The 17,683-nt window shown below is 45.1% G+C and overlaps 1 protein-coding gene and 1 long non-coding RNA gene across 2 annotated transcripts; both read right to left on the bottom strand.

Annotated features, from left to right (window-relative positions):
* Window positions 1-1,478: 1,478 nt before the first annotated feature.
* On the bottom strand, window positions 1,479-9,645 carry LOC110581653. Its single transcript, XR_002480395.1, has 4 exons — window positions 9,584-9,645; window positions 3,616-3,675; window positions 1,778-1,823; window positions 1,479-1,519 (listed from the first exon to the last, which is right to left on the bottom strand). It is a non-coding gene; the product is annotated as an uncharacterized LOC110581653 (long non-coding RNA).
* A 6,010-nt stretch (window positions 9,646-15,655) lies between these two features.
* On the bottom strand, window positions 15,656-17,656 carry LOC110581652 (tigger transposable element-derived protein 1-like). Its single transcript, XM_021691570.1, has one exon. It carries the CDS (start codon window positions 17,617-17,619, stop codon window positions 15,730-15,732), a length of 1,890 nt encoding a protein of 629 aa, XP_021547245.1. The 5' UTR covers window positions 17,620-17,656; the 3' UTR covers window positions 15,656-15,729.
* Between the last annotated feature and the right edge of the window lie 27 nt (window positions 17,657-17,683).

The raw sequence follows: 17,683 nt of genomic DNA, 5'->3' as shown, positions 1-17,683 counted from the left end.
GATCTGCCGTAGCCCACCTTGTCCAGCGCAGTGGCCCACTGCTTCTGAGCCTGTTTCCCACCTGTCAACAAGTGGGGAGTTGGGCCAGATGGCTTTAGTCTCACAGTCATGGGTTCAAATTCTAAGTCTGCCCCTCCTCATAGCTATGGAACTATGGACAGGTCACTTCATTTCTCCAAAGGCCCTACAAAAGAGGGGATAAAAATAGTCCCTCCGTGACTGGACTGCCAAGGATTAAATGCGATGAGGCACATGAAGCGCTTACCTGGTATACTGACCAGCCTTGTGTGCCCTCGTTAAATGTCACTTACTATCTTCATTACTATCCCACACTCATCACTGTGCCTTCCCCAAACAAGCCCCATCCCCCCATACCTCCGGATTCTCTTGTCCATCTATAAAGTTCTCCGTTGATCACTTAAAAGCTTATCTATCCCTCAAGTCCCAACTCAACCAATGACCTTCTCCAAGGGATCTTCCTCGACTATCCAAACCCACAGGGATCTCTCCCTTCTCTCCATTTCTTTCACCTGGCCCTCAGCACACAATGCAGATATGTGAGGCCTTGGGCCTCAGTCCCCCATCTGTCAAATGGGGTGATAATCCCTGCTTCCTTTCCAGTGAAAGAGGCACGGTCAAGTTCTCATGAGATAGCATCCTTAGTAATCATGGCACATGCACAGGTGCTTAAACATTTGGGAGTTGGGGTAATTTTATCCAATGACTCAAGACAGTGAATTTTCTTATTTTAGGGACACACGTCAGTGTACGTATTTGTTTTATTTTGGGGGGGTGAGGGGCAGAGAGAGAGGGAGAGAGAAAATCTTAAGCAGGCTCCATGCCCAGCGCAGAGCCTGACATGGAGCTCAATCCCAGGATCCTGAGATCATGACCTAAGTTGAAATCAAGAGCTGGATGCTTAACTGACCAAGCCACCAGGTACACCTATTATTATTTTAAAAGAACTAAAATATTTTTTTAATTTATCAGTTTTAATTTCTTTTTTTTTTTTTTATCTGAGAGAGAGAATGGGAGACAGAGAGCATGAGAGGGAGGAGGGTCAGAGGGAGAAGCAGACTCCCCGCTGAGCCGGGAGCCTGATGCGGGACTCGATCCCGGGACTCCAGGATCATGACCTGAGCCGAAGGCAGTTGCTTAACCAACTGAGCCACCCAGGCGCCCCAGTTTTAATTTCTAACACAATAAACTTTAATATAACCCATGCAAACAAAGCTCCTCTGGTCCCTCGATAATTTTTAAACGTGTAAAGGGATCCTGAGACCAAAATTTTGAGAACCATTGTCAACAAACTCATTCTAGCCTCTCATTTTACAGATGAAGAATCTGAGGGGCAGGGATGTGCCCAGGGTCATGTGGGAGGTTGGTGACTAGGCTCTAGTCTCCTGATTTTCAAGCTTATTCACTTAGTCCCTAGTACGTCCCTGCCTGAGAAGAGATGCCAACATTACCTGATATAGCTGGATAGCACGTGGACCTTGGAAGTCTTTGTCTTTATTAGCTGTAAAAGAAAAAAAAAAAAAATCCCTGCTTTAGGGAGGACCTCAGGCCCAGTTGGGCAGCTACTGATTCATCTGGCCACTCAGGAAACAGCATTCCTACAGGTGACCAGGCACTGGTCACAAATTAGCCTAGGGCATCTGATGTGGGGCAAGAACCTCAATCGGTTGATCTTTGCTCAATTTTCCTTGGAACCTGGGAAAAGGCCTTGGTCTCACTCTTCCTCTATCAAGGCCCCAACCCCCCCATCCTCACTCACCAACAGGATTTCAGTGGCTTCTTCGATTTCTCCATTCCAAAAGTACCTAGAAGAAGAGAACAAAAGCAAATTATGATGCTCACAAGATGAGCCCAGTGAGATGCCTGACCTGGCCCAGTCAGGTGACTTATCAAGGTAGAAACTTTAAAATCTTTCCAAGCCCACATAAAAATATCTGGAATTGGCCAAGTCCCCAAAGGTCATCTAGTCCAACCGTTCTAATGAATGCTTCTAGCAGCTACCTAAACGTTCCTGGGGGTGAGAGGTTCACCATCTCTTGAAGAAGTCCATCGATCTACCTTACAGGCTAGAAAACATGAGATGGTTTTCTTTATGGCATGCCAACATCTGCCACCCAGTCGTTTTCTCCAACTTCCATATGAAGAGCCACCTCAGGGCAGCCCTGCAGAAACTCTTATGTTTTCTCTCCTCCAAACTGGGCATCTCCAGCTCTTTCGGATCTTATTTATCTTAATAAGAGAGAGTCTCAAACACACTTTGCACTAAGCATGGAACCTGACATAGGGCTCGATCTCACGACCCTGAGATCACGACCTCAGCCGAAACCAAGAGTTGGACACTTACCCGACTGTGCCACCCAGGCACCCCTTCAGCTCTTTCTATGCTCATCCTATACTCCGGGCTTCTAGGCCCCTCCCATCCTTTGGACTAGTGCTACTTTTATTATTGACTCTCAAAGTGGAGTGCCCACAAATGGATAATCAAAAAAGCACAGGAGACTTCAGAGAAAGTGAGCCTTATAACATATGAAAACAGGTCCAAAAGTTAAAAAACAAAGTCAGTAATGAAGTTCAGAAAAGAGTCCAAAAACAGTATCAATGGAAGGGAAAGAAAGTTGGCCTGAAAATATCTACACTGACTCAGGGCAAGTCTAAGATGACCTAGGCCACTGGTGCTATGGTGAAGGAGTCAATTATAAAAAGGATGGACATATGAAGGGAATGTGAGGCTGAAATTCTGTTCTAGTTCCCAAGCACTGGTTCCCAGACAGGCTTTATGTGAATCACCTACACAATTTTTTAAAAATTCAGTGACCCAAGCCCCACTCTCAGGGAGAATGATAGAGCAGATCTAGAATGGTGCTCAGGAATCTAAAACACAGCCAAATTTGGGAGCTATAGCTATAGATGATGTGAGTCCTGAGGGGATGACATCGTTGGGGGAGGGGTGTGGAGGGAGCTTCCATTATAGAGCACTTTTCTGTTTTGACCTTCACAGTAGATATTCTCTCTCCTCACCCACCCTCCCTCCCCCCACCCAACGAGGGGAAGAAGGAGATGAGAAACAGGCTAGGATGGGAGAGATTAAGGCACAAGACAAATCCTGCACAGCTAGTACTGGGATGCTGACATATTTTTATGAGGGAAATGGAAAGACCAGAATTAACTCAAGTGAGGGTGTTAAAGAAATGAAAGGCAAACAACCCAGAAACAGCTTGTCACATAAGCCAACCCCTCAAAGTTTTCCAGAGAATTCAAAAGCAGTGGGAATTATTTTCTTTGATATCCCTAACAGGCTTACTCAGGGATGGAATGCCCAGTCGGACTTCTTTGCTAACAGCAAGCTAACTAATTTAAACAAAGAATGTGCAAACAAGATTCGCTTTTTCTGAACTATAGGTCTTTTTCCTCCCTTCTCCATACACAGCCTATTTTTGCTTTTGTTGGTTGACAGAAATCCACTAGGTGACTTCCTCCGAATACAAATTAACAATGAAGTGTTCATTAAACAAATACCCAGCAGTTGAGTGCTCTTTCCACCAGCCAGGACCTGACCTAGCACCCCCACACCCTTCTACAAGCCACAGCAAAACTCACAGTGAGGATGCCTTGGGCAGGATGTTCACAGAGGCAGCCAGCTTCTTATCCAGGCTAGCCCTAAAGCAAACAGACAGAGTCACCGTCACCAAGGTAAGTACCCAACATCTTAAGAAAAGGGACAAGGGACAGGAGTTCTTGGGAATTACTCTGGTTTCCTGAGAACCATTTAGAGCAACCCTTCCCCCTCAAGCCAACACATTCTATAACCAGCATGCACACCACAGAACTTCTAAAGACAGCGCAGTTTATAAATCCTTCCCTGGGTGGGGAGGAAAGGAAGGAAGTAGCTATGGCAAGGCAGTTTTAAGGACAGGCCCAGTCTGTTTGGGGAAGGGAAACTGATTAACACTGGACACAAGACCTGGATTCCATTTCCGACCTTGCATGTGACTTTAACCATGTTCTTTCTTTCATTCTAAGAATAAGTATTTGAGCCCCTACCCAAGATAGGCATGTCCCCCTCACTAAAGCTGACTCTCCTGTACAATAACAGGATCAGTTCGTCAGCGGTTTCCAACCCTTCCACCATCATTTTAGTCTATCACCATCTTCTGCTTTTATCTCTTGGGTATGTGTCGGGCTGACACTCACTGCTTCTGATCTATAGATACCCACGTGGCCACACAGAACAGCTATAAGTCCAAGTAAAAGCAAAAAAAAAAAAAAAAATCATACCCTGTGTTTGGCAAATATAGGCTCTTTTCACCTTTTTTATGTAAAGGTTTCCACCATAGCTCTAAGAGCACAGCCATCACTTTGCAGACCTCTAAGATTTTTTGGGCAGACCACAGCTTGGAGCTCCTGGTCTGACGTTCTGATTCCTGTGCAGAGCCCTGGGGAACACAGAATTAGTGCAGGTGTCACAGAAATGGGGGCACCACCAAATCATCGATGCAAAGAAGCATTCCCAAGCAACAAACCGGAAGCCCTCAGAATCAGGCCGGCCCTGACAAACCTTTCTCAGGTCTCAGGCCGCCAAGCGGGGGCTGGTCTCTGTGCTCTGAAGTGCTTGGACCCTGCCAGATCAACCTCATCTGAGCCCTACACACCAATCCCTCCTGCCCTCAGCTGCTGCCAAGAGAACTGACCTACTTTCTCTTCCAGTTCCAGGTTCAACAGTACTCTTTTTAAGGCTCCACATTAATGTGGCATTCCCTTGGAAAGTTCCAGAGCTAAATAAGTCCCTGACTGTAAGGAGAGGCACATGGCACAAATCTGTTTAAGCAACCATGGCAAGTCTTACTCATTCAATTGTCCACTGAGAAATGACATTTTATTGCTCCTGAAGGTGGCAAGGAAACACAAGGAGTGAGTTAAACCTTTAAAAAAAATAATCCCATTGTCTCAAAGGCCCAGAATGTAAGCTCCTCAGTGACTGATCACAGCAACCTGTCCATAGGTAAAACACTGTAGAAATATGGAGGACTGTGTTATTCAAAACGACCCTATAGCCAAAAAAAAACCCAAACAAAAACAAAAACACAACCAGAGAGCGTGAAAGCAAAAGAGAGCACATCAGCTGACTGACACACAGGCTCATCTGAGGAGAGCAGAGGACAGAGACACATAGAGCTCTTAGGGCCTTGAGAAACTGCCAAGTTCACAGACTAGTGAATCACAGACCACAGACATGGTTTGGCTCTTATAGAATTTTTTAAAATTTTTAAAGGTTTTATTTATTTATTCATGAGAGACAGAGAGAGAGAGAGAGAGACAGAGGCAGAGGGAGAAGCAGGCTCCCCGCGAAGCAGGGAGCCTGACGCGGGACTCGATCCCAGGACCCTGGGATCATGACCCGAGTCGAAGGCAGATGCCCAACTGACTGAGCCACCCAGGCATCCCCGGAATTTTTTAAAATTTTGACTCTGTTACTAATATTTATTATTAGGATATTTCACACACTCAAAAAATCAGATTATCTATCTTCTCACCAGAAAGTAAGCCTGGTAACATTAGAACTACAGTCTGACAAGGTCACGTTTAGCTAGAGCTGAGCAGTGGCTACTCCCTTGAGGCGTGACATCCCCTTCTCAGGTCCACACAGTTCCCACTGCTCTTCTTCCTCCCAACACACAGGGAGAGTCAGGGCTGCTATCCACCATCACCTGCCCTCATGACACTCCAGCCCACTTTGCTCATTTAGGGGCCTGCCTGTAGGTATCTGTGTTTGCGCCCGGATCTAATCCATTTCCCTCTATATACAGGAGATGGAAGCCCAGGGAAGGAAGACTTGCCTAAGGTCCTATGTGGAGTTGGCAGCAAAGAGGACACTAGAATCAGGTCTTCTGATTCAACACTCAGGATTTTCACCCCGGCCCCAATAAGAAATGTTTCTAGGTAATTTTTCTAGCTAAGGATGTGTCTTTCAATGAAGAGATCTAAGAACCTGCCAGGAACCAGAACTGAACTGACCCAGAATTGAGAGGCAGCAGACTAATCTCTAAAGAACACTACAGAAGACAGACCACTAGCCCAGAGCTAAGGGACCTGGCCTCAGTGCTGGTTCTGTAGCTAAGCTTGGGTTCCTGTCTGCTCCTGTTCATGGGGCCCTCCCCATCATGTACCATTTACTCTCCTTCTATAAACTCTGGCAACTAAACCTGTCTGCCTCTGTTCTCTCGAAACCATTAATAAAAACTATGAAACAAATTAGGTTGAGTGAGAGCCCCACAGCCATATTCCCTAAAGGCTCCACTTCAGACCTGCAGGTCAAGCGGGTGGACTAACAAACCGTAGAGACAACAGGAAATGCTCATTACTCAGCCCTGCCAGCACCCAGGAAGAACGCGTTACGTACCAGCAACTACGAGGAAGCCCCAAAGGAGAAAAGGCCACCCTGAGACATGAGTGGGTGCAGGCAGGGGAACTGCCACAGAAGATGAGAGCAACAGTCCCTGTCTGGAGGCCACGGGGGAACCAGAGCAGGCAGGAACATGGAGGCAACCATCCAGGTGAGTAGCTGGGATGTCACGGCAGGAGCAGGCGGACCCCTGGAATCTTCCAGGGCCCAGGCACAAGTGATGGAGTGCTTGTCGCCAGGCAGGAGCGCTAAATGTGCCAGGAGAGCCGTCACGAGGGCCCCCAGGCCCCACTCACTGAAAACAGTGCTGCATAATGCCAATTCCTGGCAGCCCTTCTGCACCCCTCCCCAACAAACGTGACTAAAAAGATGAGAGAGGTCCCGGGCGCCTGGGTGGCTCAGTTGGTTAAGCAAGCGACTGCCTTCGGCTCAGGTCGTGATCCTGGAGTCCCGGGATCGAGTCCCGCATCGGGCTCCCTGCTCAGCGGGGGGTCTGTTTCTCCCTCTGACCCTCTTCCCTCTTGTGCTCTCTGTCTCTCATTCTCTCTCTCTCAAATAAATAAATAAAATCTTTAAAAAAAAAAAAGATGAGAGAGGTCCCAATTAATCCCAAGTAACTGAGGAAGGTCAATAACCAAGAGAGACAAAACTGAACAAACAGAAGAATTTACACAAGAGAATCAGTTAATAGAACTTTCAAAACCAAGCTTTTAAAATAAGTATAATTATATATACTTGAAAGTTGCTGAGAGCAAATCTTCAAAGTTTTCACCACACACACATACAAAAGGTAACTATGTGAGGTCATGGATGTGGTAACTAACCTTACTGTGGTACTCATTTAGCAATATGTATTTATATAAAGTATCAAGTGGTACACCTTAAATTTACACAATGTTATATATGTCAATAATTGGTCAATAAAATTGGAAAAAAATTTAAAATATATTAAGTATAATTAATATCTACAGAGAGATAAGGCAAAGTTATTGCATCCATAAAATATGATCAATTATGAAATAAGAGCAGTTGGTTATTAAAAATAATTAGAAATCTTGAAAAGTAAAACTATTAAAAAACTATTTTTAAAAAATTATAATTGTTTAAACAAAAAAACAGGAGGGCTGAATAGCAAAAGAGCTGAGAAACAAAGAAGAGAGAAGACTGCTCCAAATTCTCCCAGCATGTAGAATAAAGAAACAGAAAAATATAAAAGTTCAGTCCCAGAGAACAAATTCAACATCTACCTAACTAGGAGTTCCAGGAAACGGACACAGAAAGAATAGAGAAAGAATATTTACCAAATGAATAGTTGAACATTAAGATAGAGAGAAACTCCTAAAATCAGAGACCAAAAGCATTACCTACAAAGAACGAGACTCAACAAACACCTGACTTCTCAACAGAACCTTGGATGCAAGAAGTCAACAGAGACCTCTCCCCAAGCATACATGGATCCATTTACTGAACTGGCCTGTCGACTAGTTAGGATCCAGGAGTTAGAGTCCTTGTCCTCCCAATACCCCACCTCACAGATGTGAGCTGACACTGTTCCCTGACAGGACCCAGAGCGGCTGATTCAAACAGTTTAGCACATACCCTAGGTACACCAGAAGCTTTAAAGGGATTTCAATTCCTAGCTGCTAAATATTATGGTCGTATTTCTGGAGTAATCATGGGTTCTTTCAGGCAAATGCTAGTCTCCAAATATAACATTGTGTAATGGGGAAAACACAGACATTCTGGTTGGGGGAAGAAATATGGAATAAATTGCAAGGTTAATCTGTGACCAAGAATTTGGAAGCTGTTGTGTCCCTAAAGACCAGATTCAACATTTTAAAACACTGTAACTTAGTCTATCAATTTCAAGATGGCTGAGTTTATAGAGTAAGCCAGTCCATCACCCTCCAGACCCATTAACCCTCTTCAAAGTCACAGCTATAAAAAGGAGTGATGGGGGACATTCAGATACAACAAACATTTACTGAGCATCTGCTATGTCCACTTTACTGGGGTAAGAACTGTACATATTTCCTATCGTTTAACCCTCACAAGGGTCCTGTGAGGTAAGTGGCATTATCCTATGCTGTAACTCAGAAAACTAATGCTTTGAGAAAGAAAGCGACTTACCCAGGGTCACACAGTTACTGACGTGGCACAGCCAAGATTCAAACCCTGGTCTGATTGTAAGTCCAGTGCTCTTTGTACCACACCATAGCTGCTTTTAAAGAAATTTGCCAAATACTGGGATGCCCGGGTGGCTCGGTCGTTAAGCGTCTGCCTTCAGCTCAGGTCATAATCCCAGGGTCCTGGGATCAAGCCCCGCATCAGGCTCCCTGCTCAACGGGAAACCTGCTTCTCCCTCTCCCACTCCCCCTGCTTGTGTTCCCTCTCTTGCTCTCTGTCTCTCTCTCTCTGTGTCAAATAAATAAATAAAATCTTTAAAAAAAAAAAAAAAGAAAGAAATTTGCCAAATACTGGGGCGCCCGGGTGGCTCAGTCAGTTGATCATCCAACTCTTGATTTCGGCTCAGGTTATGATCTTGGGGATGTGGGATCAAGCCCCACCATTTGGCTCCACGCTCACTGGGGAGTCTGCCTGGGATTCTTTCTCTCTCCCTCTGTCCCTCTCCCTGCTCGCACACTCTTCTTTCTCTGTCTCTCTCTAAAATAAACAAATCTTGAAGGAAGGAAGGAAAGAAGGGAGGGAGGGAGGAAGGGGGAGAGGAGGAGAGGGGGAGAGAGAGAGAGAGAGAAAGAAAAAAGAAAGAAAGAAAAGAAAGAAAGAAATTTGCTAAATACGTGGAATAGCCTCCTCCTCCTCACTTGCCACGGTGAGCACCTCTAGAAGTAAGCTAAGAGAGTATCTCTAAGAAGAAAAAGAGCTGAGCCAAGTATTAGAAGACTTAAATTCTCAGCCTGCAGAGTTCCCTTGTCCTCTGACCTTAACACCTTGGGCAAGCCACCTAGCTCTCTGGGCCTCATATCCCTTAAACGCTCCCACGCACCACTCAACATTTTCAGGCCCAGCAGCAGGATCTGTCGGGGGATCATACAGCCATGCTTCTCTTATCACCTCAAGCAGATAGCTGTGTAGTGGACATAGTGGAGTATACCGATAGCTCCCCCAGCCTCCTGGGGCAGCACCTAAGCCCCTTCACCGTACCTGGCAATATCTCTGGCAATTTGCTCATTGGGACAGTTGACAAAGATGATGGAGTAAGTGCCGGAAACATAGCTGCCGGTGACAGCTGAATGGAGCCGCAGGCTAAGGGTCCTGAATATGGGGTATGACAGGAAAGAAGCTGTCAGGATCTACATGGTAGGGAAAAAAAAGCACAGGTCAGCAGTGACATGGCCAATTCACGATCTGCCAGCTCAAGCAAATTGTAACCAAGGCTAAGCGTCATTTTTTCATCCCCATTCCCCATCCACAAAATAATTCCTGGTATCTGTATTGAGCTTTAGTGCTTAAGTTTTTGTGCCTAAATATTTTCCTCTGCATTTTGCAGGTGATAAAAAAATGGAGGCTCAGAAATCAAGATCACATAGCTTGTAATTGGTGAAGCCAAGATTAGGAATTGTCATCTGGATGAGCAGAAATCCATTCTTATTGTATAAAACTGCTATTGGAGGTAATGCCAACTGGAATCCACTGAACTACTATCATCCTATGGGGATTATTTATGAATGATCTACTGATGTCATAGAGAGTTAATTTCACCTCCATTTATTTGTGTCTGTGCAGGCACTGTGGGTAGTCCAGGGGAAAAGGTAGCCTAATTCAAAGTAATGTGACCTGTGTTGTTGTAACTGAGAGGTGGTAGGACCTAGAGGAAGGTTGTACCTGAGGGAGCAGAAGAGGCTTCAAAGGGAAGGTACCATCTAAGTTGGATCTGAAATCATAAGTAAGTTTACAAGAGGAGAGGGAGGTACTCCTAGTAAACGTTAATATGTACAAACTCAAGAGGTATTAAGGGATAGATGAGATCTCCAATCTGCAGGTATGATATCAAGAGGAAATGAGACTGGCTAGCCTTATAAAGAGAAGGCTCAGTCAGAGGAGTTTGGGGTTTGTACTCATGGGATAGGGTGCTGTCGGAGGTTTTTAGGTAGGAGAGTAATAAACGTGGTCAAGTTGGGAAGAATAACAGAGAGAGGAGTGACCAGAAGGCCATCTACTTAAAAGGCCACTACAATGATCTAGGAAACAGACCTTAAGATCTTGAGCAAAGAAGATGGCAGTGACAATGTGAGAGCAAAAGACACTCAAGATACAATTGTTCTTACTATTTTAATGATAAACATTTAAAATAAGAGGAACTGGAAACAATTGGAGAACGGCTTCCATTCCAGGGCTCTCTGCTTGGGAGAGATCATGGAGCCATTAACAGGACAGAGGCGACTTGAAAGGAGGCCTGCAGTGACTCAGGCAAGGCTGAACAGAAGTGCGCTTCTCCTGCCTCCCAGCCCAGGGCTCAGGCCTCACTCAAATAAGCCTCTGTCCTCCCACTCCTTCCACAGTATTGCCTGGAGCCTGGCTCCTACTTCTTGGCAGGGCCTGAGCAGCGTTTTTAATGTTTGGAGTTTCAGTTTGACTAGAGGCCTGTCTGGGTTGGGTTCCTCAATCCCTCCTACCACCTCCGCCAACACCTCCAAATCAAAATACCAGTCCTCTGAACTAAACCAGTGACCACGCAAGAACAAAAGAACCAGGATTCTCAGTGAAGCTTTTATTGCACGTGTGTGTTTTTTAATGACAACTCAACTAGACTGTAAGAAAAAAGCAAAAGCACTAGAGAGCAGGATTTAAATCCTAGGGCCAGCACCGCTAACTGCCTGTGGCCTTCGACAAGTTACCTCCTCTCCCTTCTCTAACTGTTACTTAGGGAATGCAGATGCTGACACTGCTACTGCCTATCCCAGAGTTGTCATGGGTTCAAACCGGATAGGAAAAAGACTTTGTAATCACTGATCCGATAAAGAAAGGCACCGTGCTTTGCTCACCACTGTACCCCCCACACAGTTCATGGCACGCAGAAGGTTCACCATAAATACTTGTAAACTAGTGAATTAATAATTACACCAGCAAGATGTGGTTATTAAGACTAAATAGTGGGGACATCTGGGTGGCTCAATCGGTTAAGTGTCCGCCTTCGGCTCAGGTCATGATCCCAGGGTCCTGGGATCAAGTCCCACATTGGGCTCTCTGCTCAGTGGGGAGCCTAGAGCCTGTTTCTCCTTCTCCCTCTGCCTGCCGCTCTGTCTACTTGTGTGCTCTCTGTCAAATAAATAAATAAAATCTTAAAAAAAAAAGACTAAATAGTGAAGTAGATAGGGCTTTTGAGTCACCAGCTTTGGCTCTGACCAGAGAACTGGATTTACTAAAACACTGTAAGGCTCCAATGACTCGAAAGTGGCTTCTAGCACAGAATCTAGACAAAAGGGGTAGTGGCCTGTCCCCCAACCAAAAAAGCCATTCCTAGGGAAGATCTGGAACATTTCAGCCAGTAGGTATCAGTGGGAAACTGCACTTACAGGATTAACTATAAACTCACCTAAAATGTATTGAAACTCTCATATGAACTCATAGTCAAAATGCTAAGAGGTAAATGGGCCCTCAGGTATCTAAGATAACCCATCATTTCACAAACAAGGTAACAGACAGAACATACAGAAACTCTGTGACAGAACCAAGACTAATCCAAGACTCCTGCATCCCACTGTGGGTTCTTTGAACTGCAGTGAGCATGCCTAGGAATGGATTTAGTGGGGTCATTTCAGCTTCACATACTCCAGTGGTTCTCAACTCAGAGGAATTTTGCCCCCGGGGGGACATCTGACAACATCTAGAGACAATTCTGACTGTCATGACTGGGGAGGAGATGCTCTTGGCATCTAGTAGGTAGGTAGAGGCCAGAGTTGCTGCTCACATCCTTCTGTTGTTCCACTGATCACAGTGAAGGACAGACAGCTGTTTACACATGTCTCCCCCACTGGGCATGAGCTCTACAGTCTCATTCATTTTCACACGTGCAGGACTTTACCACACTTGACAGGGAGATTTGAGAAATGTTTGTGGACCTAGCAACAATGTGTTGGAAGCATGAGAGGACAGTTTGGAACCAAGGGTGGACTACAATATATTCATTCTATGACATATTCTGTGACATTCTATGAATGCAAAATTGACAGAAAATACACACATCAGAATATTCCCCAATAGAAATATTATAATGGAAAAAAGATTCACTATAATTTTTAAAGTCTTTATAACATTTTCATACTTACCTTTTACTAAACACTTTTTCTAATTTTACATTCTTTTAAAATATTTTATGTATCCCTTTGGTTCATATTTCATTCTGCCATTTTTTTTGTCCTGGAATATTTACATAGCTTTGAAGAGGTTATGATTGACTTTACAACCTGTGTTAAGGCAGAAGGGGCCTCAGAAGCCACCCAGTGGTTCTAAGCTTGTAATCGACCTAATTTTAAGGAACCTGTGATACTCTGGAATTGAGTGCTACATTGTGTTTAGCCATACATTTTCCTCGTACCTCGTACAAATCCACAATTTTCACACACACACACAAATCAAGAAAATCTACAGTTCCAAAAAGGTTAAGAGCCACTGATTTGTGCCAATTTTTCAGATGAGCAATGTAACGGCCACAGAGAAGAAATCACCCAAAAAGTGAGCAAGACTTCTGACCGTCTCCTATAGTTCTTTCCACCACCCCGCTCAACCCCACCACCACCACACCACTGGTGGTGCTCTGTGGCCACTTCCAACCTTAACATTTGAAGATATTTCAGAGATGAGAAAACCAAACTCTTCTTCAAATGCAAAAAAACCCCCAAACAAACAAACAAAACAAACAAAAAACGAGATGGTGACCGCAAGAGAAAGGTTAAAAGAATCTACCATGTGACCCCTAGATCAGAACTCACCAGCAGACAGCCCATCACCTCCCCGGACAACCCTGGCAGTGAAACGCAGCCCAGTCCTTCCTCCTCACAAAATGGGGAGTGAGGCGTTGCTGGTAATCTTCAGAAGCATGCTATACACTCTCCAGGACACCGGTGGGGGGGGCGGGGTTGGAAGGGGTCGTGTGTCTCAGGGGATTCCCCCTTCCACCTCCTACCTGCCTGCTCCCAGCTCAAAATCCCAGGAGCAGAAAAAAGAAACACACCTTCTCCCCTCAATTCCCCAGGTTGGAGGTCTAGGGGTGAAAGAGTTCACAGAGCCATAGCATGGGACACTCACCAGGAAGCATATGAGGACAGAGGGCCGCAGACAGCCTGGCAGAGGGCACCGAGCGCCCAGCCTGTCCATGGCGTCGCTGGTAATTCAGTAGCACAGCCGTAGCAAACTGCAGCCTCGGGCTGAGCTGCAACCTGATGGGCGGGCACTGAGGGCCTACACTGCCCTATCCCCTCACCACCTGCTGCCTGCCCCACTGCCCAGCCAGGCCCCAGCCAGGCTGGCGGGGAGGACAAAGTGGTGGGGGAGGGGGCAGGGAAAGAGGGAGTAATTCTCACTAGGCAATTCTCTTCCTAGAAACAAAAAACCCAGACACCATATGCTGACCTACAACCCCTCCAAAAATAAAAATACTAATTTCCCCTTCCCATTCTAACAACAAAAAAATTTATAAAATCCCCACATGTACAGATAAAGAGATCTAAGTTTCTTAGATATATAAAACTTCCAGAAACCACGGCACACAAACACTAATACACGCACACAAAACTCTTCCACTTTATAGGGGCCCATCCTGCCTACAAAAACAAGTGAAGCACACATACATACATGCGTGCGCACACCCACACACACCCCTACCTTCCTATCCCCCCACAGCACCTCCTCCTCCCAGGATCTCACATCTAATTCTCCTTGGCTTAAACCTACGAACTCACTCATCTTTCTAGACCAGCTGCTCCGTGCAGCTTTTTGCAGGGTTAGTCCCACAGTCCTCTATTTCCCCTAAGGCACTTCGTACACACTTTTGTTGCAGCATTCGACATCATCAACTATGGGGAGCTGCAAACAAGTAAGAAGAGCAGCAAGCTAATGACTGACTGCTGCCCTTCAGGGATGCAGAGTCCACTGATGCCAGGGTGTGCAATTTTTTAATCCAGCTTTTTATGTGAAATATCTTAATTTTTAAATGATATCTCTGGGGCAGGGGAAAGGACTGAGTACACAAGGCCACAAGTAAACTTTCTTAAGGAAACTGTTCTATATCTGGATTGTGGTAGTGGTTACACAAGCGTTTAAAAAAATTCAACAAAATTCAACATACACTTACGTTGGTGAATTCTATATTGTATGTAAACAGTACCTTAACAAGCCGGGGAAATGCTGGAAACCAATTCAAAATTGTTGTATGCTGGGTAAACCAAACAAAACACATCTGTTAGCCAAATCTGGCTTGCAGGCTGCCAGTTCACAGTCTTTGTGTTTAATTATCTGTTTACTGTCTGTCTCATTCCTTGGGACTCTAAGTTCTTAAAGGCCCACATTTCTCACCAGTGTCTGACAAAGTAGTTAATAAACCAGTTGTAGCCCTGGTCTTATCATTTACATAGCTAGCTGTGAAGACTTATGCCAATTACATAAACTCTTTAAGCTCTGGGGCGGGGGTGGGGGGGGGTTGGTAAAGGAAGGGCTAATGCCACCTTCGGGGGGCGGGGGCGGGATTAACAAAGAATACTGATGTAAGAATGTTGTAGAAAACGTAAGACCATGTCAGCTTTTCAAAAGAAAGTAGTCTCAGGACTCCTGGCCGGCTCAGTGGCAGAGCATGTGACTCTTGATCTCAGGGTTGTGAGTTTGAGCCCCACATTGGGTGTAGAGATTACTTAAAAATAAAACCTTTAAACAAACAAACAAACAAAAACCAGAAGCAAGTAATCTCATACTGACTACCAGGGTTAACTCAGAAAATCTCCATTTGTGATTGAAGAACTTAGTATCTGTGGAAAAACTGGCTTAGAGAAAATGAAGCTGTGGTCCTAAGAAAACCTTTATATCCAAAGTCCAGTAAAATAAGTCAAGACTGTGATCTTTTATACCTATTACATTAATAAGAAATGTAGCCACTGTTAATGACTATTTACCTTAGATCCCGAGATGATTTCCTGAGATGATGTCCCCAATTTTAGCACAGGACCCCACACAGCTTATGCTCAATAACTGTTTGTTGAATGACTAAATGATACGGATGTGTGGCTGGTGATGATAAGGATGGTCATGATGAAGGGAGATGTTGGGGCAACAGGGGAAAAATGGCAAGAGATGAACTGTCATTTGGAAGGAACTGCCTCTGGATTCTCTTCCTTTAACTCAGGCACATCTACTCTCTCCAGATTCAATTCCAAGGTTAGATTCCAAAAGTCCAATTCTGCATTTATGGCTTTGGCAGATTCTTCAGATATAGTGAGAGTCTCAGTGCCACTGCTTGAGGGTCCAGGATCTTCTTCTGGAGGCTTCTTGTCCTCTTTCCTTCTCTCTACCTGCTCCTCCTTATGGGATTCAGATTCGGATTTAGACTCGGATTCAGATTCAGACTCCCCTTCAGACTCTGATTCTGTATCCATCTTCTTCATCCACACTACTTCCTCTTCGTTTGTGTCTTTTTCTTTCTTCAACTCCTTTGCTTTATTTTGAAGGTTCTTCTGTACCTCTTTATAGGTATATAACAATTTATTGAAGTCTTTTTTAAAGGCCAAACTTCGGTCCAGGAAAGGATCCATATCAATTGCAGCATCAATGAGGTCTGAGGCCTGGCGTAAGACAGCATTCAATTTCCTTAAATTCATCTTTACCTCTGGTTCCGGGGACTTGTCTTCTTCCGTATTTATTGATACAGACTCTCTCTCAGTTATGGCCAAAGCCTGAAACTTGAGCAGCTCATTAATTTCACCCTCTTCAATGTCAAGGAATTTAAAGTCCATCCGCTTTGCAGACTCTACGATTTTTGCAACTTCTTCATTAGCTCTAGGGAAACATGCATAATCATTCACAACATCATCCCAAAGTTTCCACCAGGCTTTATTAAGAGCAGCCGGTTTTATATCATCCATTGCCTCTTTTATCACTACCAAAGCATCAGCAATGTTGTACTGTTGCCATGTTTCTTTCAAAGTAAGACAGGGGTTTTTTTCAATACAGTCAGCAAAGTGGTCAAACATATGCTTGGTGTAATACCTCCTGAATGCTTCAATTATACCCTGGTCCAAGGGCTGAAGATAGCTAGTGCCTTCCAGAGGGAGGAACACAATATCAACATTAGGATGAGCAAAGAATAATGAGTCTGGGTGATTGGGACCTCTGTCCAGAATTAGCAACACTCTGAACTCAAGATTTTTTTCTATTAAATAACTCCGGGCCTGATGGATAAAACAATTATGAAACCAATCCAAAAAGAGGGCAGCAGTTAATGATACTTTGGGGTGTGATCGCCAGAACACAGGAAGGCGGTTTTTATCTTTTTCCAAAAGACAACTGGGATTGGGGTCTTTATAAAGCAGCAAGGGTTTTATCATTTTGTCACCGGCGGCGTTGGCACAAAAAATGAGGGAAATCCTGTCCTTAGCTTCCTCTAAGCTTTCGGGATTTTTGTCTTTTTCCCTAAAAGTACGTGAAGGCATGCACTTCCAAAACAGGCTCATCTCCTCGGCGTTGAAGACCTGTTGAGGCACGTAGCCTCTGGCTCTGATCAGTCTCTGGAGTTGTTTGGAATACTTGGGTGCCGACTGGGCATTCAGGGGTTCTTCCTCCCCCATCAACCTCGAATTTCGCAGACTGTAGCGATTTCTAAACTTCTCAAACCATCCCTTGCTCGCATGAAACTTATCCGGGTTGCCGTTCCCAGTGGTTTCGACCAGCTGCTTGTAAATGCGTTTGGCCTGGCTGCAGATGGCCTTCAGCGTCAGAGGCCGGCCCCCTATGGTCTGGTCCTCCACCCAGAAAGTTAACTCGGTCTCCATCTTCTCGATGTTTACGTCACGGGGAATGCACAGCACCTTGGAGCACAGCGGCGAAACACTCTCCATGCTGGCCCTGATGGCCTTCTCGTTTTTCTTAATGGTGCGCACGGTTGACTCGTTGACGCCAAACAGGCGCCCCACGTCGGTGTTACTCACGCCTTCTTCCAGCTTCTCGAGAATTTTCATCTTGTCTTCCAGAGGCATGACCCTCCGCCTCCTCTTGATTCGTGTCTGGCCCGGAAGCAGGATGCCCATAGCCTCCGCGCCG

Source organism: Neomonachus schauinslandi, chromosome 13 (assembly GCF_002201575.2).
Source record: "Neomonachus schauinslandi chromosome 13, ASM220157v2, whole genome shotgun sequence".
Taxonomy (NCBI): domain Eukaryota; kingdom Metazoa; phylum Chordata; class Mammalia; order Carnivora; family Phocidae; genus Neomonachus; species Neomonachus schauinslandi.
Note: the sequence above shows the minus strand (reverse complement) of the source record. Positions and strands in the feature narration are given on the sequence as shown.

Bases quoted from the DNA above. Each gene is read 5' to 3' on its own strand.
- LOC110581652 (XM_021691570.1), bottom strand. From the start codon at position 17,619: ATGCCTCTGGAAGACAAGATGAAAATTCTCGAGAAGCTGGAAGAAGGC.